We start from the raw sequence: 25,368 nt of genomic DNA on the forward strand, positions 1-25,368 counted from the left end.
AAGTACATTTTAAAAAGATTATTGCTACTTTAAGCTACTTTGTTGTTGCAGTAACTAAATCAATTGTCATTACTTTTTATAATTATGTTACATAAATTTGTTTTAAAGAACTAGTTTTAATTTTTTTCAATTTCTTAAGATAAAAAAACATAACTTCTCATCGTTTTGACACATGTTAGTATTTGTTTAACTAATAGTTAAGTTTTCTTTAAGTGTGTTTTGTAAGCATAAAACTTAATCCATTGTTGATGTATTGTATGATTTGTTTAAAAGTTAATGTTTAACTTTTAAGTTGGTTCACTTAGTTGTGAGTACTAGGATTTTTCAAGTTAAGGTACTTATCGAGTTTTTTTTTTGCCAAAGTAATTAATGCTTCAGTTCTCAATACATAAAATGTATATAAAAACAAAACTCATATAGTCTTGTATTTAAGTGTCAATTTTATTCTTCAATTTTTATATTAAATAAACAAAAAAATATATTTCTTAAATTTTTCTTTATTTAAATCAACGTATTTTTATAAGCATATTTTATTTTTAAACACTATGAACTAAAATATGTTTTGCTTATAAGAAAAACAAATTTTTAATCGAAAATATGACTTACAAAAGAAACAATATGAAAAAACTTTTTCATTTTCAGTCAAAACTTTGTTCATTATATAAAAATTTTAACTTTAATGTATTCAAAAAACGTACTAAAATCAATCAAAGTTCGAAACAAATGAGGTTAGATGATTGTTAATCAATATATTTTTTAACTTTTTAAGTATAAAAATTGATTCAAGTAGTTATGAATCGACTAAACTTCATTTTTATTGCTTTTTAATTAACTTTAGAATTACTACGTTTTTGAAATAAATTTTAGATTAACAATGTTTCTTTTTTGTTACCCATTAAAAATGACGAAGCAGTAATTTAATAAAGAATTCGATTATTATTATATTTACTTTTTTAGATATAGCAATGTTTTTATAGCAAAAAATCTAAAATAAAGTTCAAATAAACAGGTTAAGTATAACGTAAAGTCACTTATTTATAGAATCGTAACATAAAGTGCAATGAAAGGAGCAGAAAGCATAACTTCTAATTCTTGTTCATAAAAGTATACTTAATATACTATATTTTAGTACTAAAAAGCTTCTTGAGAGTATAACTGTGTTACTAGTTTAATACAGAGACACGTACGTCAGATTCAATAAAGCAAATACTTCGTAAGTCTTTGTTATAATTAATAAGTATACATTTCTTTTGCAGAGCTTTTTTGGAATTGGTTTGTATTTTATCTTTAGCAGTAAGTTTATCAAATTGTATTTTACAAAAACCAAAATGGAACGATAACCTAAAAATTTATACTACAAAAAATTTAGAAGGTACGTTTTGTTCTATTTTTACAACCTTTTATTTATTTAAATGAACTTATTTTATAATTTCCTAATTTAATGATAAGATTTATAAAACTAAATAAATTATACTTTTTCCAAAACAGAATTTAAAAAGTTTTTAATTGGTTGATGTTCGGTAGACTTATATGTTATGAGGTGTTAACTGTTTGTTAACTTTTAAAACTTAACATAACATACAACTTTACTAAACATTAGCCAACTAAAAAACCTCCTTAATTCTGTTCGAAAAAACTATTTTTTTTTATTATCTTAAATGTTTTTAAACCAAGATAAATGTCCGATATCTACAGTTTTATTAAATATTATGTATTTAGACTTTTTGCTTTTGTTTGAAAACATCTTTTTTGTCTTTTAATTTTTTTTTTTTAATATTTTTTGTCTTTTACTTTCAAGTAGAAACCAACAACTAGTGACTAATTACTGAATTAATAGTTTATCTTCCATGACTTATGTATTTATTTTCAGAAATGTCTATATAATGCACTTCTAAGTAGCTCTTTCAGCGAAACTTAGTTCGCTGAACATTTTTTTTGTAATTTTTTTTTTCTCCTTCTATGAAATAATTTTTTTTTATTGTTTTCTAGTAAACAAAGTATACTATAATAATGTATCAAAAATAAATAATTTTCAGTTGGTTATTTATATTGTCTCATTTATAAAACCTGTTCTGTTTCAGCTTAATTCCTATTTTAGATATAAAAACTAAACAACGTTAATCACACTAAAATTTAGATCATTTTTATTTTTATTTATTATGGCAGATTATCAATTGGTCCGCTACTTCAATGGAACTTCAGATTACAGTCACATTTACAACTTGACTAGAATGACTATAATCAAAGACATGATGGTAGCATCTAAAGACCATTTGGTAATAGCAGGACAGTCAGTTTCATTTTTTAGTACAATTTATAGTTGCAACACTTTTATAAATCTATAAACAAGTTTTTTAGTTAATTTGATGATCATTTATACTTTGCTTTAAACCAAAAACCTGAATACTTTGATACTTCTGTTAGTGGTTCATGACAGGTAAAACAAGAAATAGATAACTTTACTAAATACCTATCTCGTAATAAAGTTTATATAAAGAAATATCTAGTTTGATTAGCGTATTTTTTATAAAACTTGTATACTCTAAGTTTCTTGTATTTTATAATTTTTCATGTAATCAATTTTTACATAGTTTCTTTAAGCTTTTGTAACTTTAATATAACTTGTTTTGTACTACGTGCGCTGTATTTAAATTGATCGCTTAAAAAGTGTTACAACTTTTTTGAGCAGCTTATCTTTATTTTTCAATTGCTTCTTCTTCAAAATAAACTTAAAAAAAGGGTTTTATCTCTAAGTCTCAATATCTTTAAAAAAGCTTGTAAAACACACTTATAATTAAGGATTTTTTTTAAGTTAAGTTTGTAAATTTGTTCAGATCAAACGTTTCTCAGATGATATTTTAAACTTAATTGTTATGTATTATCAAAACTACATTAGCTTTTATAATAAAAAGATACTTTTATTCGACAAAATATTAAAAAGGCAATGGTTTTTTTAAGCATAAGTTTTGCGCATTTATTCTTTCAAGACTTTATTTTACAAACTAAGTTTCGGTCAAAGACCTCGTCAGTGCTTAAATAAAATATCTTTTTCAAATAGAATAAAAATAGTGTGTAAAATAAGGTTCTGAAAGAATAAATTCATTATTTCTCATCTAGTAGTTGCAATCTCTTTATTTGTTTTCTAAAAATCAAAACATATAATAAGTTTTGTGTTTTAAAAAACATTCATGTTTTTTTTTTCTTTACATTATTAGTTTTAATAAAATGCAACTCTTTTTAAAGACTAGATTTCAAATATAAAAGTTCTACATTAAAAATTGTGAGTGTTATAGCATATAAAACAACAATATGTTAATGGATAGTGTTTTAAACTTAAAGAAGAAAGTTATGTACTATGTTTTAGTTTATCTAATGATTATAAATTGAAAAACATTTTTTTCGTAAGGTCATGTTCCTTTTTGTACTTGCAAATTTTACTAGCACAAAAGCTTTAATAATAAATGAAAAACATAACAATATTTCGAATCGGAATTAGTTTTAAGACTATCTTTATTAATTAAATGATATGTAAAAAATATTTTAAACTATGATCTCCATTTATAACTTGTAAAATAATTATCAATTTATCAAGTAATTTATAATATGGTGTATTAAAAAAATAAAATTATAAACAAAGCTACTATTTGTATAAAGTAAACAAAACTTTTTTTTCTGATTTTTTTCAACCAATAAAAAAATAAATATAAAAGAGGTTTAACCAAATACTTAATTATATGTAACTTACTATTAATTAAAGTGTTTATTTTTCATGCCAAAATTTTTCATAAAAGTTTTAGTAGATGCAAAGTGTTTTTTATTATTTAAATAGTCGGTACAACTCTTTCAATTGTTATTTAAGCTAGTACTTTAGTTTTTTAGCTTTAAGTAACAACAAAATAAAAGTTTTCTAAACATATAGGGAAACGTTGTTCTTTTTTCTAAAAGACAACATGAAAGTTGAATCTTGGTATGACGACGAAGATAAAATAGGAACAAACATCAAATCTGATGAGGTAATAATAATAATTTTTATGTGTTAAACTTAACAGTGCTAAACTTAAGTAGAAATATTGAAGCTCTATAAACACTATTTAAAACATTTAGTTATTAAAACTAATTTAGAAAGAAGAGCTTACTTATGTTATTTACTGAATAATTAAATAACATACTATTTTTCATGCAGTTTTACACTCTCGAACTAAGAAGAAAAGACGTTCTTAACAAAGCAAACAGCAAGTATTGTCAGCACAGAAAAGATTTACAAGAAACCTATGTAAGTTTGAAAGCTATGTTATACAATTTTATTAAAATAGTTGTATGTCAACATATTTTTCTTACTCATAGGAATACGAAAGCATCTGTAAAAACCACCCAAAAATCTTTACAAAACTTGATAATTCTGGCAAAAAGCTTCTTTTGTGCACTTCCCAAGTTGGGGATCCAAAATGCACAATTTTCCTCGATGTACGTTGTTAGAATTTACTTAAATTACTTTAAAATATCAAAATAGCAGTAAGTGAGATTTTTTTAGGTGTATTGTTTTAATTTAGTTATTTTATGAATTTTATTATGTTAAGTTTTAGTTCTACTTTTAACTGTCTATAAAATGTCTTACTTTATAGTGTTTTACAATTAAGTACGGAAACTTAAAGAGCATCATTTATAAGTTAATACTTTTTATACTGTCATGTTTTAATAAATTTTTTATTATATCTCACTTAATCTCATTATAGGCCAAAATGGAATATAACAAAGTAAGGCTTACAGATCCAAAAGTTGAACTTGATGAAAAAATTTCTTCAATCATTAGTCCAAGTTACGAGGATAACAGAGTAGTAAATAGTGTTGATGGAGGTATGTTTGATAATATGTTTTATTTTAAAACAACTTTTTATAGTTATTGTTAAATTATTTGTAATTAATGCAGATTTTTTTTGGTCGACCGCGTTTAACTTAAACCAACGTTCACCGAAACTAATTAAGTGGAATATTACTGAAATGCTTAGTGGTGACATAAAACGAATGTCAAAAATAACTCCCCCTGTAAGAGGATTTTTCAGCAGTAAGTTGCTGTAAAATACTACTCATTCAAATAGAAATTATAATTGTTTGGTAATTTTGGTAACAGAGACTAAACTATTTTTCAAAAAAATGTCAAAAAAATATTTAGGCAATAACAGTACTTTAGTAAAAAAAGTTGTTTATAAAAATGATTTACTAAATATAACAGACTAATTTGAATGTTGAAATAGTTTATGCATAGTTTAAATGTTAAAGATAACGTATATAAAAGGTGAAAGAGGAACAGAATTTATTGCCATCAAACACTTAAGTGATCGAACTTGGGTTTTTTACAATGATTTTGAAGTTTTTCACGGAAATTCAGTGGGTGAAAAAATTGAATGGAATGGCTTTGTAGCACAGGTATGTTTCATAAAAAGTTTTAAAACTTTATATGACCTTAGAGTAATGTTTTCAAAGTACATTTATTAAAAGACAACCATAGACTAAATAAAATAATTATAAAGTATAAAAAGAGTTTTTAAATTAAAGTTAATTTATAAAGTTCTAAATATTCAGATTTGTTCAAATGCTTCTGAAGTTGAGCCTTTTGAAATGGGTTCACAAGTAGCTGTGTTAAAAGCGAGAATAGTTTGTAAAATTGACAGTAGTATCTCATTAAATGCTATGAGGCAAGTCTTTTTTCTTCCAAATTGGAGTGAAAATTCTGATGAATTCGATAGAAATTTTTTTATACTTTATACAAATCAAAAGTAAGATTTTTTGTTTATCCATACTCTCGAACTTTAATATTTAATTCATTAAACTGTTTTATTTAGGTTATTTTTTAAGCTTTTTTCAAATTACCCGTACAATTTTAAAAGTGTCCTACATACTCTATTCCAGTTATTGAATTACTTGCAGGTCACAAACACCAAACTCAGGAATTTGTGTTTTTAATACCGGAAGAATTCGAGACGCTTTCGAAAGGAACTTTGCCGACCCGGAGGTACAAGGACATTTTGAACTCAGAACTGACATGTGGAAGAACCTTAAAGAAAGAGGAGTTCACCCTGGATTTTGCCCTCAGCCAAGTTTCGACCACATTACAATCAAAACAGAAAAAACAACAAAGAATCCAGAAGGTCTTGTTAATTTAAAAAGTTATTTTTACAACAACAACAAAATGGCTGATGAGGTGAGCATTTTAGAACTTAATTTAATGTAATTATTTTTTAGTTTTTTATTTAATGGTTTTTTTTTAATTATTATATTTTTAATTTAAACTAAATGCCTGCAAATTTTTTTTGTTTCATTTTAATAATATCAAGATATATAACTAGAGAGTTTAGAACAAATAAACAGGACACAGTAATCTATCCACTAATAGGAGATTGATAGTTATTAATTTATTATTTTTGAGTATAAACAATTACTCAGTTTCACCGCAGAGCGGATTTTCAAATTGTAAATCTTATTCAAATAGTAAATCTTATTCAAATAGAATCTGCGGTGAAACTGAGTAATTGTTTATTCTCAAAAATAATAAATTAATAAATATCAAGATATAGCTATTGAAATTTCAACGTGCCGACTAAACACTTAAGTTATCTTTTATATTATAACTAGCAAAAGTATTATTTGTTTTTTAAAACTTCTAAAACCATACATCGTTTTTATACACTACAAAGGTAAACTCAATCGCGTCGTTGGCTTGGAATCCAGTGAGGTTTACAACAATGGATGTGAGACTAGCAACTGGCCCGTATCAAAACTATACAATGTTCTACATTGGATCAGAAGATGGCGACGTTTACAAAGCTTTATCAAATAGTACTCATGGAAAAATCAAAATAATAGAAAAAATCAACGTCTTTGATGTTGAAAGGTATTTTGTAAGACATTAAAGTAAATAATTTTAGTGAAACTTAATAGTTTTATTTAAAGAAACAACTAACAAAAATTAATTAAAAACGTTATTGTTTTTATAGTTGCTATTCAAAAATGTCTACTTCTAAAGCTAAGATTTCCTAAATGCTTTAGATGTAACTAAAATTTTACCAAATTATCCACAAAAAGACAAACTTTAAAAAATAAAGTTTATAGATGTGGCTCAAATAACAAAGAAGAACTAAAACATGACAAGAAAATTAGATCAATCAGCATTGATGAAGCAAACAATTTATTAAGAATTGGATTTTCAAGATGCGTACTCTGGAAAAAATTAGATGACTGCAGTGTTCATAAATGTCAAGAGTGAGCTTTAGTTATGCATTTCCTAACAATACTGCGCACTTTTATATTTAATTTTCTAACCTTTTTACTATTAGCCTTTTTTTAATGTTATATCTACAATTTACGGGAGCAAATCATTTCTAGATCACGATTATTTCAAAAGTGAATATTTTAAACTTTTACTTTTCTAACTTGATCATATTAAACTCGGTATTATTAAACTAGATCGTATTAAACTCGATCACACTAAACTCTATCATATTTAAGTCCATCATATATAACTCGATCATTTTAAACTCGATCATATTATACACGCTCATTTTATGCTCGATCTCTTTAAACTTAATAGTTTAAAAAAGAACTGCCTGGAATGTTTTCCACAGGAACAGTTTTTTTTTTGTGATTTTTACTAGTTTTATATACCAAGGTTACAAGAAAAGCAAGTACTAGCACTTTTTTTATAGATATACAGCTTTTGAAAATTGTACTAGTTTAAAGAAGATTCCTGCACGCTTCTTAGCATGATATTTTCAAGTTTTTTTTTTATTATTATCTGATCACGTCATTTCAATTACTAAACAAGGACAATACTAGTATGAAATTTTAAATTTTCTTTAAATTTTCCATCTAAATGAAAATTAATTTGCTTTATCTTTGATAACTTTTCAATACTACCAAAGCTAAAGTCATTAACTTTTATGAAGTAAATTAGCATTTTACTTAAAACTAAATGTAATCATTAAGTGAAAAAACTTAACTATGAATAACGTTAAAATACAAGCTTAAATAAAACTTTTAAACGGCACTTTAGTAACCTTAATAAATTGTTGATGATTAAAATGACTTGATTTTTTTGTATACTATTATTATAAACAATGAAATTTTAAAAAAACATACATTTTTAACTACTACCAACATTCAAAAAATAATTGCGGGCCTCAGTTGTAGTTAAAGTTTATTCTCTTCAAAACAAAATAAAAATTTCTAGTGTAAGTTTTGAATTTTCCGTAAATTGTACCTTAAACTGTTTTTTGTCTTCATTTCTAACCTCACAATACCTAATGTAATTTTTTAAAATTTTATTCGCGAGCCAAATTTGGATGCTCGCAGATCGCAGTTTGACCTTTCAACGGCCGCATCAAATTCAATACCAAAAAATTATAGTTTTTAGATAACGAGGTGTATAATTATCGAGGAAATTTGTGATCTTAGCTAATTAATTTATCATACATACAACGATAAAAAGTTCAAAATAATCAAGTTTAAAGTAAACGAATTTGAAATAATTAAGTTTAAAACTATCGAGTTAATATTATCAAGTTTTATATTATCAAGTTTTATATTATCAAGTTTTATATGATCGAGTTTAATATGATCGGTTTTAAAATGATCGCAAGTAAAAAAAAAATATAATAAACCACAATTTACAGGTTTCAAAATGAAAAATAATCATTATCAAAAATATTCTCCTTTTTTAATAGTAATTGAGTTTAACAAATTTTATTTAAGTCTGTTATTTTTATCCAGCTAATTGTCTACTAGCTTTAACTCAGTCAGCCGAGAAAGTATTTAACTAGTGACCCTATAAAGCATTAACTTAAATATTAAAACAGATTTGAAATTGTTACATAACTTTTTTTTTTAATAATAAGTTTAAATTTTTGTACTAGTTCAGTAAGTTGTTTTTTTAAGAACACTCAAAACATTTAAATATCTACTAGAAAGAGTTTAACATGATAAAACTATCAAAAACTGATTTATAAAGTTAAAATGGTTTTACCTAGTTTCACTAATTACAATTTATCATTCTTTAACAGCTTAAGAGTTGATATAATATTTGATTGAAGTTTTTCTTTAAAATGAAAAACTTGATCCTATTCACTTACCTAAAACCCCCGAAATCAATGTTGTGGCCATTAAATAAGGTTACCTATACAGCTATAACAACAATTTTCAAGTCTTTTAGTGAAAACGTATAATAAGGAGTAAAATATGCAATAATGACAAACAAATAGACTATTTAAGTTTCTCAATATACAGTTAAACTAACATTAATTTACTAAAATTTAAAACTTTTATTAGTCTTTTTAAGTCTGTATAAACTTGTTTGTTTTAATATTTATTTACGAAGCGGATTCAGTAACTTTATCTAATTGCAATTACTAGCTATACAAATCTAGAAAACTATATTAAGATTTCTTTTTAATAAATTGATATTTTGCTATAAACTAACATAAGCAGACGAACTCTTTACACTGTTTTTTTATTTTTATATCTAAAAACTGTCAAGTTGAAATTAAACTCTTTTTAAATAGCTATATTACTGTGTAAAATTTTTTCATTAAATTTTATTTGGTTAACTTATCAAAAAAAAACATAAAACTTTATTTAAAAATCAAATCAAAATATGTTGCTTAGTCGGTGAGCTTAGATATAAATTTACTTAGTACAACTAGCTTATCATTCAATCGACTAAAAACTTTTATCATAACTTCAGTACTAGATACCATATATACTTTTAATATATAATAAATGAGTTTTATGTATAAACTAGTATTTATAGAGATTTATAGCTAAATCCTACTCCTTATTGACGTCTTAGAATTTTTTTGTTTCTTTATCCAGAACAATATTACTCTAAAAGTGTAAAAATATCTGTAGGTGTTGTTTAACATGAAGATAAAAAATAATAATATTACATTTAGAATTACTCATGTTAGTTTGGTTTAAGATAATTACTGCAGTTTGACCTATTTGTACGTGTAGTCTAAGTAAAAAAGTATACTTTTCTACAGTGTTTAATCAGAAAAATTTAAACAAGTAAAGTTTGTGTAAAAAGAGCAAAATTTGGTGCTGATTTACTTGTTTTTTAAATTATAATCAAATTTTTACTTTATTTGAAAAACTTTTTTATTTGCACGAGTCAGAAATTAATCATCTACAAGATGCTTTTATTTTTAACATTTTATCGTAATAGATTGAGGATACAAACTTTCATTTTCTTGGCCTAACTTGACCATCAGAGTACTTATTCGAATTAAAACAATATACAAATAATCAAAGTAAAGAACTATAAACGAATTTTGATTTAAAATCAAAGGAAATAAACCTTTAAAGAACTAGATCATAACTGCTTTAAAAAAAATATTTATTTATCTTGCTATTTATTTTTACATGCAAAAAATGAGCAAAACATGAATAATAAATTAAAATGCATCGACTTATCACTTAATACTAGTGATGTACCGGACTCATTATCCGGGTCCGGATCCGGCCGGATATTGCCATTTTTGTCTAATATCCGGATCCGGCCGGATCTCGATTTAAAAAAAGATCCGGATCCGGTTCCGGCCGGATCTTGATTTTAAATAAACGTTCGGATCCGGTTCCAGCCGGATCCTAACAGAGATCCGGCCGATTCGGATCTAGTTAGTAAAAAACAACATACAGAAAAGTATTTTTCAAAAACAAACTCTGTTTAAATTAAAAAGAGTCATTTTTGTCAGTTAAAATTAAACTTCTACGGTGATTGGCTCATTTTGTACGCGTGACTAATTTTCATTTGTTTACATTTAAACTATGAAATAAACATTTCAGAAATACAACTCTTTACCTATGTTGTAAAACTAAAAACTTTACTACCAAATTGTCAATCTTATGGCTAGCTGTTCTACTGATTATTAGATTAAAGTTTTTTTTTCAGTTTTTAAAAACCTCATTCTGAATAAGGATAGCTTATACTCACTCTAGCTAGTTTTTTTTTTTTTGACTTAAACATTGGCAACCCTGCTAGTTTGAAAACTTTTGGGAATTTTTGAAAATCTTAGGCTGCCTCAGGCTAGTTTAGTTTTTGATAAAAACTCAGGCTAGTTTTCTTTTAGATTTTGAATGAGTTTGAGTTGATTTAGTTTTCAATATTTTGTGATTTTCAAGTTAATTTTGTTCAAGAACTTGATTTTAGATTGTTAATTGTAAATATTACCTAAAATTGTCAACCTTGTGGCTAGCTGTTCTACTTATTATTAGATTAAAGTTTTTTTTTTCAGTTTTTAAAAACCTCATTCTGACTCAGACTAAAGACTCAGGCCAGTCTAACTCAGGCTAATCTTTTATAATATGAATAATACATAATGTCAGTTTATAATAGCAATCGTATTAAAAATAAAAATTTAAGAGTCTTCTAACTACTGATGTACCGGACACACTATCTGGGTCCGGATCCGGCCGGATATTGCCATTTTTGTCTGATATCCGGATCCGGACGGATCTTGATATGAAAAAAAAATCCGGGTCCGGCCGGATCCTAATTTGAAAAAAAAACGCCCGGATCCGGGTCCGGTACATCACTACTTAATACTGAGTACGCCGTGGAAATGTTAAATAAAACATACTGCTTAAAAAATAATACTTAAAAGCATAACTGGTAAAAAAGTTATTCAAAAGTAGCGAAGTATTATGGGAGAAAGAACAATAATAAACAACTTAAGTTAAACATTTGTAAAAAGAGACTAATTAAAATGTGTCTGGAAAGTAGATTGTACTCATTTTTTATTTATGTTATATTATAATAATTACAGGTAAAAATTAAATACGTTTTATTTACTTGTTTTTTTTTTTTTGCAAAATCTCCAAATTGATACAATTACTTTTAGAGAGTAAGGCAAAACTTTTTGAAAAAATCAAAACATTTTTTTGTAGCTACATTAATATAAATCATTTTTATGTAGAAAACTAGTTTACTTATTTTATAAATGTGTATAAAAATATAAATTTTACTCATAATATATTTCAAGATAAGTGTTACGAATCACTTCAAAAGTACCTAGCTGAAATATTTTTTTTTCCTAGCTACAACAGTTGTAATTTTTGTTTCAAAATATCCTTATGACAACAAAATTAACTATATGTACAACTTTCTCTAGTTCGTTTAAAGTTTAGGTATTCAGAATTTTGACTTACTGTAAACATATTAGTTTGAAAATAAAAAAAATTATCATGATGTTAAAACTGTATTAAGTAACTATCAAAATTTATAAATATTTTACAGAGAATGCTTTCGTTCAAGTGACCCTAACTGTGGTTGGAGTTTTTTCAATCATCGGTGCGAACCTTTTAAACACCCGGGTCAGAGACTTCACCAACTGTTGTACCATGTCTTTTGGAAACCTGAAGACTTTCTCGATTGTGCTGTTAAAATTCCAACGATAATTGATTCGATAAAAACCAACTCTGTTACTACGACTACAGAAAAAAGAAAAAGTTCAATTTTTTATGATAAAACGACTCAAACTATCAATGAAGCAGGGAATAAATTGACAACCGACGACAACACCATGGTGTTGATATTTGTTGTAATTTTAACTGTTTTTGGCACATTATCATTAGTTCTGTTGGGTTGGTGCTGCTCAAAAAAAATTAAAAATAGCAAAAAAACTAACTTCCAACAAAAACAACTTAACATGCATAGACAAGAATTGAAAGGTCCTCTTACTTTCAAACAAAGACTTCTTTGTAAATGTAACTGGTTTAATATAGGTATTTCTAAACGAAATTCTCCTATTGGCAGCTCACCAAAAATTAGGGACCGAAATTGCTCTAGTATTTACTCTGAATCATCAACAGCACCACTTATTAGACATGTTAGTATAAGGGCAAAAAAAGAAGAAGCGAGTAGACCTATACACATACTATCAAGACACGACAGCACAATTAGTAGAAATTTTGTAGAAAGACATAACTCGGAAGTTGAAAAATTTGAGTTGCAACCTATTAGTGAAAGTAAGTTTCAGTTAATAGTTAAAACAGAAGTATAAAAATCTAAAAAAAACTTTGGTTTTAATTTTTTAGTTAATTAAGTACTTTTTAAATAAAAAACTAATTAGCTTACCCTTAAAAATAACTTTTGAAAAGAATAGACTACAGTCACCTCTCGCGGTAATACGCACTCCTTTGGTTACGTACTCTCGTTTAGTTAAGCATTTTTGAATTAATTATATATCTAATTTCAATACATATATAAATTTAAATGCTAATTCACATCTTTATTAGTTTAGACTTTGCAAAATTATGTTCTTGATTTATAACTTGACAGTTGAATAATTCTTAAATGTGCCTCAGTGTCCCATAAGTTTTAATACTTAACTAAGTATTAAACAGTTTAAACTAAAATTCGGAATAAAACATGATTGACTAACAATAATGAAAGTTTACAACACAATGAATAAAATCTAAAGAAACAGCTCAAAATAAATTTTCAGTTTTTGATATCTCACAATATTTATGGCATAAAGTTTTAATTCAACTCAAAATTTCAAATTTTAGATAATTTGCTCCTTGCCCACCTAAGTTTAAATTTGTCTTGCATGGTAATAGAGAAACATCCTTCTCAAACATATAAAAAAATACTTTGTATACACATAAATAATTTTTATTAAAAAACTTTTCACTTATATGTACATTGTAAAACTTGAATGAAAACTGTTTTTATAAACAAAGAAGTTTTAAATTCCTCAAACTGTATTTAATCAAATAAACTATAAGAAAAAATATAGTATAGTAGGTTTATTTTCTACCTCTCATTTTATTACTTTCTCTCGTTTAGTTATGCACTTTTGCTGAGGACATATTGTGCGTAGATTCGCGAGAGGTGACTGTAGCTGCTTTTTAATATTTTTGTCAAGCTCTATAAAACTGTTCGATTTAACATTGCATTTAAAAAAATTACATTTACAGTGTTAACATTTTTAGGAATCCCAGCCAATCCAACTTACACAACTTTAACAAGGACTGATCCAATGAACATTTCTTTTTCACAAAGGCAAGTTCTAGATAAACTGCAACAACATGACAACAAACCCTTATACGAAAATGTGTCTCATTTACATCATGCCCCAACTGAATCGGCTAAAATCAGAAGAAAAAACGCTTCTTTAAAAGCTAATGAAATCATGAGAGATTCAAGCGGTGCCGTTGAAAGGTTTGAAAATGTTTTCAATGGAATTATGAACGGCGGTGTCAGTGACACCTTACACACAAGATGTAGAATAAATTCAGAGGACTCTGGAAAAGGAAAAAGTGTCAGAAACTCTTACGAAAACGAAGTTTGTCATTTATTTCCTTATATGTATATAAGCTGTTTGTTTAATATTTTTTAAACTTCAGGTATTGAGTTAAAACACAATTTTTGAAATTAAAATGATATTTTTTTAAACACTTATTTCTAAACAAAACTTAAAGCTTTATAAATAATACAAACTTTTTAGGATGTAAAATCTGTACGCCCATACTCATTTCAACCAGAGAAACTAGATTCAATTTATAAAAGAAGAAGGGTTCGTCTTGTGTCCGAACCAGCTTACGAACATCTCTATGGTCAATATGTTTCTCCAAAACCATTAAAAATTCTCACACCAGCAAGTTTTGCTCAAGGAACACTTTTAGCAGATAGACATCCTTCCCCGCGTCACAACTTAATAAGTTCACAGCCAACCACACCTAATAACAGATTTGAAAAAACTTTTTTTAACTTTCCAGACCCGAATATGACAGCTCCTCCAACATCTAGCTACATTTCAGTCCCTTCGTATGCTACGTTACCAAAGCAACATAATGTATCGGTGCAAAGAAAAAATCAGATACCTATCAAAGGAAGTTACCTATTGCCGTCAAAAAATATGATCATACCAAAAAACATTATTAAGTCTCATGTTCCAGTTTTCACTGGTCCTCGCAACACTTCTTCATCGCTACCCAACCGCTATCCTAGCATGCAAGTTCGCGGTTGCCAAGCCAACATGACGTATAAAGACCGCCGTCGGCACTTGAGTTGCGGCCCGCCAAGCTACCAAGAGCTGAAGATGGGCGAAAGGTCGGTCACGAAAACGAATGTTAAAAGAAGCTCAAGCACAGCGTCGTCTTATTCGGCCAAAAAATTAACTCCTCCTCCTGCTTATGATGAAAAAATTTTGTAAAAACAATAAACTTTGGTTTTAACTGGTTTCTTAAATATCTAAAGGAAAATAAGAAGAAGAACGATTTTGAATATTTAAGTACAATAATTTTTTTTATTATGAATACTAATTTACAAAATCATGGCTTGCTTGGTTCACTTTTGAACTGCTTTAAACTATTGCTTAATTTTACTTAAGGTAAAAATTTAAAGAAAACTAAATGATACTATATAAATGATTCTCAGTTTTTTTTTAATCTTTGGTTTTATTTTTAATAAGCTATTCTTAAAATATTTAAGCAGCATATGAAAATATACAGATATAGATTATCATGTGTTCTATGTTATATTTGTAAATAATTTTTTTAGTTTTACTAGTCTTTTATTATTTTAAGACACTGTAAAACAGTTCAATGCTTTGTTACCGATTTTTTAAAATCAACTTAAGTTTTAATATTTTACAATTTTTTAATTCTTAAAATTTAACTGCACATTTTTTAAGTTTGTTTGAAAAGTTATGTAGATCAATCATAACCTTTCATGTGACAAATTTTTTATAAAATATAATTGTTTTTAGTACAAATATCTGATAAAGTACTTAAATCATATCATAAATCTGTATAAATTCGATTAAGGCTTATTTTATAAAAAAAATAATGGTAGAGTAATACTCATTGAACCATTTTTTACCTTTTATGTACTGAATCTTTTTTACTACAAACAAAAATACAACTTTACACAACCTAAATTTTTAACTATGTGTGTACCTGCGTAGTTTTTTTAGTATTTTAGAACATTTATGTAGAATTAAACGAAGTCTTTTTTTTGATTTATTCAATACAGTTACTTTAATATATTTTTGTATCATTAAAAATAGTTGGTAACAATAAAAACATGTTTTGATCTGTGTTCTTTAAAGATTATTTTAATTATCAAAAAGTTCCAGCCTTTATTTGTTTTTTCATCAAGTCTGATAGAAAAAATTAGGTTTAATTTTTTTTTAAATATGACTAAAAAACTATACACATCTTTACTAAAACGTTCAAAATTAAGAAAAATGTACTGAAGAAAACAATTAATAAAGAAATCAACTAATTCTTTGAAAAAAAATTTTCTAACATAATAATTTGGAAACGTTGTACAAGCTAAATAAGATTTAAATTTTCATGTTTATTTTTGGTATTATGAATAACACAAAAAAAGTTTTTATAGTTTGATTTGAAATGTCCTAAAGTTTTCAAACACAATACCAATACTTCCTTTTTAAAGACTATTCAAAATTAAACACAATAAACAATTATTTAGTACCTAACTTATTTAGAAATTGTTTTTTATTTACTACTATCACAAAAGCACTAGGAAGCAAATCCCCTAATAGGGCTACCTTAGGTGTTGTTTTTAAAATCTAAAGACTATTGGGAGAATGTACAACGTTTGTGTTCTTAATTCACTTTTATACAAAAACTATTCTTAGTCAGTATATTCTACTTATGAGCGTAGAGAAAATTTCTTCCATAATCGTTCTCTGAAGATGCATCCTAAAAATATGGAAAACAAGACACCAAACACAGCTGTACAAATGCAGTTCTTGTTTTAATCTAGCGTGATACTTGCATTGTTTTCTTGTATTAAAGAAGTTTTTTTTTCAATTGATCAATAACCGGTTTTAGTTTTGTATGGCGTTTTAAACTTATCTAATACGAATCCTGAAGTTATGGACGGTATGACGTTGGGAGCATTCTTTAACTCATTGTGCTCCGTTGATCGGATCCCCGCGTCTAGGGTAGCAACTGTTGTGTCTTCTTCAGCTCAGGCATCGGTGGAAGAGCGGCTCTAGGCTTTTAAGTAAGGTAGAACAAAGTTTACTCGTTTTGTAAAAAGTAATTAGTAACTATTAAGCACTGTATTAAATGAAGTAAGTGTTTACTGTTTAATTTTAGTTTTTGTGTATTACAATAAATATACATTTAAATATTGATAAAATCATTTTTAAATCATTATAAGTACAATTTTTAAAAACTAATAGTACAAATTTTAACACTGTTTTCTAATTAAAAGTTCTTATTTATATGGTTCACTTAAAACTGATGACGCTATTCTAGATATTAAAAATATATATAGACAATACTATGATAAAATAAATCTTACTTCAAATATAAATATTTAACTTTCTTTATCAATAAATACATTTAATTAAGGAGATTAATTAGTTTTAAGTATAGAGATGCTTATTCAATTAACAAAAGTTTAAACGTCAATGTTATACAAACTATAGCACCATTATACAAAATATATTTTTATATAAAAATTGCTACAGTATTAATCAAACATAACACTATGATAAATAAAAAAACATATAATTGGTCATTAGATTTTTTTTATTTCATAGAGTTTGGACAACCATGGTATCGGAGGTATCTTTAAAAGATAAATCGACACTAATTAATAAAATGATAATTTTAATGAAAATATTGAAATATTACTATAGTAATATCGTTTTTGGGTAATTAAGATGATATGCTAAGATTTCAATTCCATAACTTTAAAAATATACTAAATTTTTTTTTAATTTCAAGATAAATTACGAGCGGGAAACCGCTCTAAGATGACCAAACTTTTAAAGGTTGTATTTTTGAAATGAATGAAGTCTAAATTTATTTTGTACGAAAATTGCTTAAATTCAACATCAATAACATTGCAATTAGTATTTTGAAAGGAAAGTTGAAGTATATAGTTTTGAAATAAAGCATCATCTTAACTAGATTATATATTACTAGCATTTTCAATAAAAAATTTATGCGAACTAGCGTAGGGTTTACTTATTCAAATAAGCTCTCATAGTTACATAATAAAAATAACACCATAATAAACTTATAATTTAAACAAGTTACAGCTGTTTTCAAAGTGTTCCAAGCAATTTTTTTCACTTTTTATCAAATATTTACTTTTGTATGATTACTGTTTAAAAAAATTTTTTGAAAACGCAAAATAATTAATTTGAAAGTGATTTGACATAACAAGGTTTTATAATTAGTAAACGTTTGAAGTAAATCATTATAAAACAAATTTAAAGGTAACAAAGAATCCAGGAAGCCAGTCTTGAATCGCCCCTGGTCGGTCTTTAAAGAAAAGAGTTACAAACATGTCACGAATTCAAAATAATATTATTCTATTTACAAGTAAAATTTTAAAAAAACTCATAAAAAAAGACTAAATAACATCAACTTTTAAAAAATGTGTATTAATTAATAAAAATTTTAATTCCATCAGTAAGTTTTAATATTTTTTTAAGTGTTCACTTTTTCAATACAACTATTTAGTAGTTACTAATATCTAAAATAAATAGTCAATTAAATAAGAAAATTAAATAAGGCATAAATCTACAAAAACAATTTAATGCACACATTATATAAAAAATGGATACATCTTTTTTCAAAGTAATTATTTAACTCGTTGAGGTAGCAAATTTTTTTGTCACAAAAGTTTAAAACCTGGTTGTTACAAACAATTTTCGGGTTTTATATACTTTAGCTTAGTTTGCTAATTTTTACGAAAAAACATATGCAACCGAATTTAGTGCACTTTTTATGGATGGCCACTAATACGCTTAATTAGATTAGATTTAACGTTCACTCTATTTATTAAAAACCCTAAATTTTAGTCGTTTAGTAAATTAAATTAAAACAACTTGTTGATGATGATATACAAAAGATACTTGTTGATGAGGTAAAATTTCTACCTAAAAAATTAAAAAAACTTATTTAAATATGAAATAACAGAAAAAAAAAACTATTGCCTTAAAAAAGATTATTAAAAGTTTTTGATAAAGTGTTTTATAAAATAACCACCTAAATACATAAGGCTTAAAAGAAACTGAATTTATTTAACAAACAAAACTTTTTATCAAACTAATTTAAACATTTTTTATAATGCAGTTGTTTATAAATTAAGGTAATAATTAAAACTATAAAAATATTGTAGATATTGAGTTAAAAAGACTTAAGTTTTATCACAGAATTTAGTTTCGTTTCGTGTGAAAAGATAGAAAGTTTTATTTAAAACTTTAAAACTTTAATCCGAGTAAAAAAGTTATTAGTAAAGTTCATTAAAAACAAAAAAATATAATCTAACGACAATAAAATACTCAATAAAAAACTTACCTTCAACAAAATATTGCTTATTGAAAGAAAAAAAAAAGCGCTCAAAATATTTTGCCCTAGAACCTTGTGTACGAAAAACCTTTCAGTTATCGAGTCGCATACCACTTGGAAAGCTTTTAACATCTTGTCCAGGACCATTCAAATTGATTTACTATCATTTCTAACTCGTGATCATTTCTAACCCGATCATTTCTAACCTGATCATTTCTAACTCGATCACTTTTAACTCGATCTGTATATATTAGTTTATTTTTTGTTATTTTGTAATAAATATTTATACAGTTATTTGTCTTAACTAAAAAAGATTGCTCAATTTACTGAAATGTAAAGAGCATATTTAAATAAAGATGTGCAAATTAAATATTTAATTTACGACCAGGTTTCGGTGACAAAAAATTGCGACCTCTTCAAGTAAAATAAAATAGTAAACTGTACATAACAATGTTGCTTATTTACAATGTTGTTTAAAAAGTTATTCACGCATGAAAATCTGAAAAAAACTAAAGTGTTACATATTCGAAAATTCAATCGTATCAGTGTATAATTAGGTAAAATTAGTATTAATTTTAAAACGAATTGTATTTAATTAATATAATGAGTCAAAAAAAAATTGACTTACTTGAAGAGGTCGCAATTTTTTGTCACTGAAACCTGGTTGTAAATAAAATATTTAATTTGCACATCTTTATTAAATAAAGATTTAAATAACTTTAACAAAACTGTTATTTTATTGAAATTTAAATTACTTTGTCTAAAACAAAAATTAATGTTTAGATAGTTTTAATTCAAATATAATTGTTGATATATATCAGTGGCGTAGCGTGGTATTTTGGTCAGGGGGTGCGCAAACTTTTTTCTCGAAAAGTCCTCTAAATTAAAACTGTTGTAATAAGCTATGAAAAGATCTTTTTATAAGCAATATAATTAAAACAAATTCATTAAGTAAAATAAGTTCGAAGTAACTGTTTGCTACTTTTACTTTGTTTGTGATTTTTATTTTAAACAAATACAATCAGATAAATTAAATTTAAAAACTTAAAAACTTTAATCTGATTGTATTTGTTTAACATAATAATCAAAAACAAAGTTTATTTCTCATAGGCCGACACGCTTTTTCTTGTATGTTTACAAAAATAAAGATCACAAAACTAGCAGTAGTCTTAACATTTATTGTAGCATAAAAAAAACTTGTAAAATTGTTTAATTTAACTTTAAGCGTGACTTACTTTTGTAAACTTTTTGTAGAAAAATCTGTCATAAGGTTATACTCTTGCGATGCACTACACTACATTAATTGCGTGCTTTTTGAGTCTAAATTCTTATGAAGTTCACAAAGTTATAAAATTTTTCCTTATGTAGTTTTTTATACGAGCATAAAGTCAATTTTATAGGCAAGTTTATAAATTTTTCAAAAAACATAAAACTTTAAAGTCAATTATTTTCCTTATCTTAAAAGCTATCTAAATTTTTTTTTTGTTTTTTAGAGAACGCACCTTTGTCTTTAATTCAAAAAAAAATTGGTTTGGGGTTTGAATTATTTCATGGGGTCCCTCAAAAAATAAAGGTTTTTTTTTTCATTATTATGGCATTAAATCCAAAAATAAATATATTTTTATTTTATTTTATTTTTTCTTTTTCCCTTAGTTTGCATGTTATTTAAACTGTTAGATGTTTATTTTATAAATAATGTTAATATCTTTTACGATTTGGCCCCAAAGCAAAATGATGTATAGTACTCTATCATTTGTCTTGGCCATTTCCTAGATAAAAAATTGATAAGAATGTGAATTACAACAAAATTAATTAAAGTAAAATAATTTGTTGTAATTCACATTCTTATTACTATTTTTTTCCTTTTATTAGTTTTTTATCTAGGAAATGGCCAAGGCAAATGATAGTGTAATATATATCATTTTGCTTTGGGGCCAAATCGTAAAAGATATTAACATTATTTATAAAATAAACATCTAACAGTTTAAATAACATGCAAACTAAGGGAAAAAGAAAAAATAAATAAAATAATAAGTATTTATTTTTGGATTTAATACCATAATAATGAAAAAAAAAAACCTTTATTTTTGGAGTACCCCATGAAATAATTCAAACCCCAAACCAAATTTTTTTTTTATTAAAGACAAAGGTGCGTTCTCTAAAATGAAAAAAACAATTTTAGATAGCTTTTAAGATAAGGAAAATAATTGACATTAAAGTTTTATGTTTTTTGAAAAGTTTATAAACTTGCCTATAAAATTAACTTTATGCTCGTGTTTTATACCAACATCAGTGCACACATTCGCTTGCGCACCGAATCAGTATATTGGGTAATTTCCCTTACTTGTCACTAATTGGTATTCAAAATTTCGTTTAACTTTTAGAAAATTATATAAACATAGTTGAAAAAAAGCAAATTAAGCAGAAAAAATAAACAATAAAGGATAAAGATATTACATTCTTTTTTTTACTTCTTTTCTTTTTTTTTTGGGTGGCACGCATGCGCCAGTGTCCCTCCCCATGTTACGCCCCTGATATATATAAAAATTGGAAGTTTACTGTCATACGCTAAACACAATTTCACAATTGTTCATTTTAGAATCAACTTCCAGCTTCTAACCAACAAAAAACTTTTCTGAAAAATTCAGCAAAACTTACTGACGATTTATAAAATTTTTTCAATGACTTCAATGCAAAAATCAGCAAAATAGTCTGAATCACGCACTTCTACATCAAAATAGGGTTCTGGGTCACTTTAATTAAATTTATTTAGAACAGGGGTCGGCAGCCTTATATAAGTAGCGGGTCAATTTATTTTAAAAAAACTTGCTTGCGGACCGAACTATACAGGAAAAACTCTTCGCGGGTCGCAGTTTTTAGAAAATTATTATAATAATTGATACAAAATTACTATTTTAATCCAAAAATTGTGACAAAACAAGCCATTAAAGGAGCACTAGTAATGTTTAATTACTTAAATTAAACCCTAGTTGCAAGTTTTTACCACCAAAACTTTTTTTCTATTGTTTTAGAAAAGTATGTTTTGAGCTGAAATGTACCTCGTGGGCCACATATTTTGACTTCAATGGCCGCTTTTGGCCCGCGGACCGCGGTTTGCCGATCCCTGATTTAGCACATACTAGAATGCCAGAATTAAAACTAACAACAAATTTAAATAATGAACTTTCTTCTTGTTCATTAATCAACCCGATATACACATCCTCAGTTTTATACTTAGGTTCTGCACATTTTTCCAAAGCATAATCAATACAATTAAAATGAAAGTTAACGGAACTAAAGTACAGACAAATGTAAAAAATCATCAAAAATTTAAATTCATTGACTCACCACAAAAATTAAAACCTAAAGTCCAAAGCACACAAACAATACAGGTCAAATAAACATCTGTCCTAAACATTAAGAATGGTTTATTATTTAAAGAGGAAAGGCGCTGCTAACTATAGAGTGAAAAAATCCTAAAAATTAAATCAAGTGTTTATAAGTAAAAAACTGGTTAAATTCCTGATAATTTCTACTAATGCAAATTTTATTTTAATCAAGTTAACTTAAATCAAAGTTGTTCAACTTTTTCGCAAAGATTAGTTTTGTTTGGAACCTTCACATTTAAACTGAACAATAAAAAATTATTATTTGCCAAACATCATTGTATTTATGACTGCATGCATATTTTGTTTTTATTTCTTATTTATTCATTAATTTGATAACGTTAAAAAAATGGATTATAAATTAATGGTAGATAATTAGTTTTTAAAATTATTAAGAAAATCTAAAGAATAAACTTTTAGTTTTGTTAGTTTTCTATGTAAGAAATACAAGAAATATTGCAGCGGTTAGAGACTATTCTGTTTACTTTTTTGAAGAGTTTCTAGATGGTTAGTATATTTTATTTTAGTAGAGAGACCAGACTGACTTGTTGTATTCAAACTTAAAACGAATATATACGAAATACAATTTCTTCAGAATGATGATATCAGTAGATATGAAACTTGAAATTATTTAGTTGATAAAATTTGGTAAACGTACTTAGTATGGTGGTTTCATTTTAAATTTTCATCACTAAAATTCTAAGATTTTAAAACAAAAGTTTATATTGTTTAAAACAAAGTCAAAAGTAGAGGTATACGTATATATTGAATTTTTAGAACCTGCCACTATTTGGACCTGAATTTAAGTTTCTTTCTTTTAGCAAATGATAAACTTTATCTAAAGACTTTTTTAATTGAATTAAAATGGCTAAAATTTTTGTGTGGGCTGCTAGGAGATTATTTTGCTACTAACATTAACTTCATTTATGATCATATTATTTGAAAAAATCATAAATAACAGTGGCTAATAACCCTTTCTTGAGGCACTCCACTACAATAGGTACAAATTATAATAATGTGTTATCAATTACTTCTTGCTGGTTTCTATCATGATGAAATTCTTTGAACCAACTTACTAGACTATTATAAATTTTGTATTGCGAAAAAGTTTTAATGAACTAAAAATAAAAGATAGATTCGAAAGCTTTTTTGATATAAGTGCAAATTACTTTAGTAGACTTTTTGCTAAAAAAAGGGTATACTATCAAAATACACTCGCGTTCAACATCCACCCGATTGAAATACACTCGCGTTCAACATCCACCCGATCAAAATCAACCCGCGTTCAAAATCCACCCAATTTTTTTTTTATTTATTAATTTTTATTTAACTTTTGCATATATTTTAATTATTTTCATTTATATTTCACTATCACTGTTACCCTAACCCTTACCCTCGATCGGTAAGAGGTTCTCGAATTTGACTTGATCGGGTGGATTTTGAACGCGGGTGGATTTTGAACGTGTCTTAAAAAATATGCATAAAAACTCCGTTGGAGTTTTTATGAGCTTCTGCTTAAATTATTAATTTAATTTTTTTTTTAATGTTTTTTTCAGTTCTTATTTCGTTACTAAGTAAATTATAAAAAAAACAATTTGTCAATTAAAGAACTTGTGCCGCTTACGCGGTAATTGTCTCTTTTTTATTTTCTTCTTTTCTCTCAAGCGAGTATAAATTAAGAATATCGCGCGTAATTTGGGGGGCTTTTAGTTTTTACTGCGTTGCAGCAAACTGAAGTCAGTGCAGCTTTTCACTGCACTTAAGTTTAAATGGTTTCAATCTTGTTGTCGAGTTTATTTCGATTTTAGAACACTTTTTGAGTTTGATTTAAACGTTTAGTTTTTAGTTTCTTTGATTTAAGTATTGTCGCCTTTAAAAGAATTGATAACTCGAATTATTATTTTATGTTGTGCAGTATTTTATCAGCTTTTCGTGTCGCAATTTCATTGTAAATATAATCATTATCACAGATTCGAACTAAGTTTAAATCAGTATAAAGAACTGATTTATTAAACCTTTAGTAAATAGTAAGTAAGTCATATTAGTTTATTTAAATCAATTTTAATTTAAGCGTTATCTTGGGGCATCTACTATACAAGTTAGAGCGCACGTTGCGTTATAAACCAGGCCAATAATAGTGTATAAGTAGAATACCAGTGATAGCGACATGGTGACCCGGACGTGATAGTTAAATATAGCTGGAATTGAACACAGATACCTTCATTAAAAATTTCTACGTTTTGTAGATTTCCAAAAACAGAGTAGAATAAACCTAATTTAATAATAGTATAAATTCGATAAACATTATGGCATTTATTTAACCCAGTCATCAGGTCTGTAAAGTTTATAAAAATGAGTTTAAAATTTCTAGCTGGAAAAACAACTAAGTAGTTCGAGTTTGTGAGAGATTTGTGTTGTTTTTTGCAAATAGTAATTAGCTTTATTGTGTTGAATTTTATATTAAAGTGGTTTGGGAAAAGCTAATCGACATGTGTAAGAACTAAAATGTATTTGTTGTGTATGATATTATTGCAATTCATTGTTGAAGCGTTTTTCGAAATGAATTTTTAAACTTGTACGAGCAAGTTGAAACAAAAGTTAGTCTTGTTTTCAAGTTGGTCCGCCGTTTCGTCAATTTAATTAAATA

The 25,368-nt window shown here is 26.2% G+C and overlaps 1 protein-coding gene across 2 annotated transcripts; it reads left to right on the top strand.

The window, feature by feature from the left end:
- Positions 1-646: 646 nt before the first annotated feature.
- LOC145843817 (uncharacterized) lies at positions 647-15,670 on the top strand. Of its 2 annotated transcripts, none has more exons than XM_082951053.1 (16): positions 647-728; positions 1,257-1,372; positions 2,167-2,290; positions 3,920-4,013; positions 4,184-4,273; positions 4,345-4,464; positions 4,734-4,854; positions 4,928-5,062; positions 5,294-5,424; positions 5,581-5,774; positions 5,926-6,199; positions 6,693-6,889; positions 7,108-7,257; positions 12,284-13,014; positions 13,969-14,336; positions 14,499-15,670. In XM_082951053.1, the coding sequence occupies exons 1-16, from the start codon at positions 724-726 to the stop codon at positions 15,204-15,206; spliced, it is 3,558 nt and encodes a 1,185-aa protein (XP_082807179.1). In that variant the 5' UTR covers positions 647-723; the 3' UTR covers positions 15,207-15,670. The 2 variants fall into 2 exon arrangements, with proteins under 2 accessions (XP_082807179.1, XP_082807180.1); XM_082951054.1 differs by having other exon boundaries at positions 13,984-14,336.
- The last annotated feature ends 9,698 nt before the right edge of the window (positions 15,671-25,368 follow it).

This window comes from Thalia democratica, chromosome 9 (genome assembly GCF_965202585.1).
Source record: "Thalia democratica chromosome 9, ktThaDemo2.hap1.1, whole genome shotgun sequence".
Lineage (NCBI taxonomy): Eukaryota > Metazoa > Chordata > Thaliacea > Salpida > Salpidae > Thalia > Thalia democratica.

Bases quoted from the DNA above. Each gene is read 5' to 3' on its own strand.
- LOC145843817 (XM_082951053.1), top strand. The intron at 4,274-4,344 runs GTAAGTTTGAAA...TCTTACTCATAG, and splicing joins AAGATTTACAAGAAACCTAT to GAATACGAAAGCATCTGTAA. The intron at 4,855-4,927 runs GTATGTTTGATA...TAATTAATGCAG, and splicing joins AGTAAATAGTGTTGATGGAG to ATTTTTTTTGGTCGACCGCG.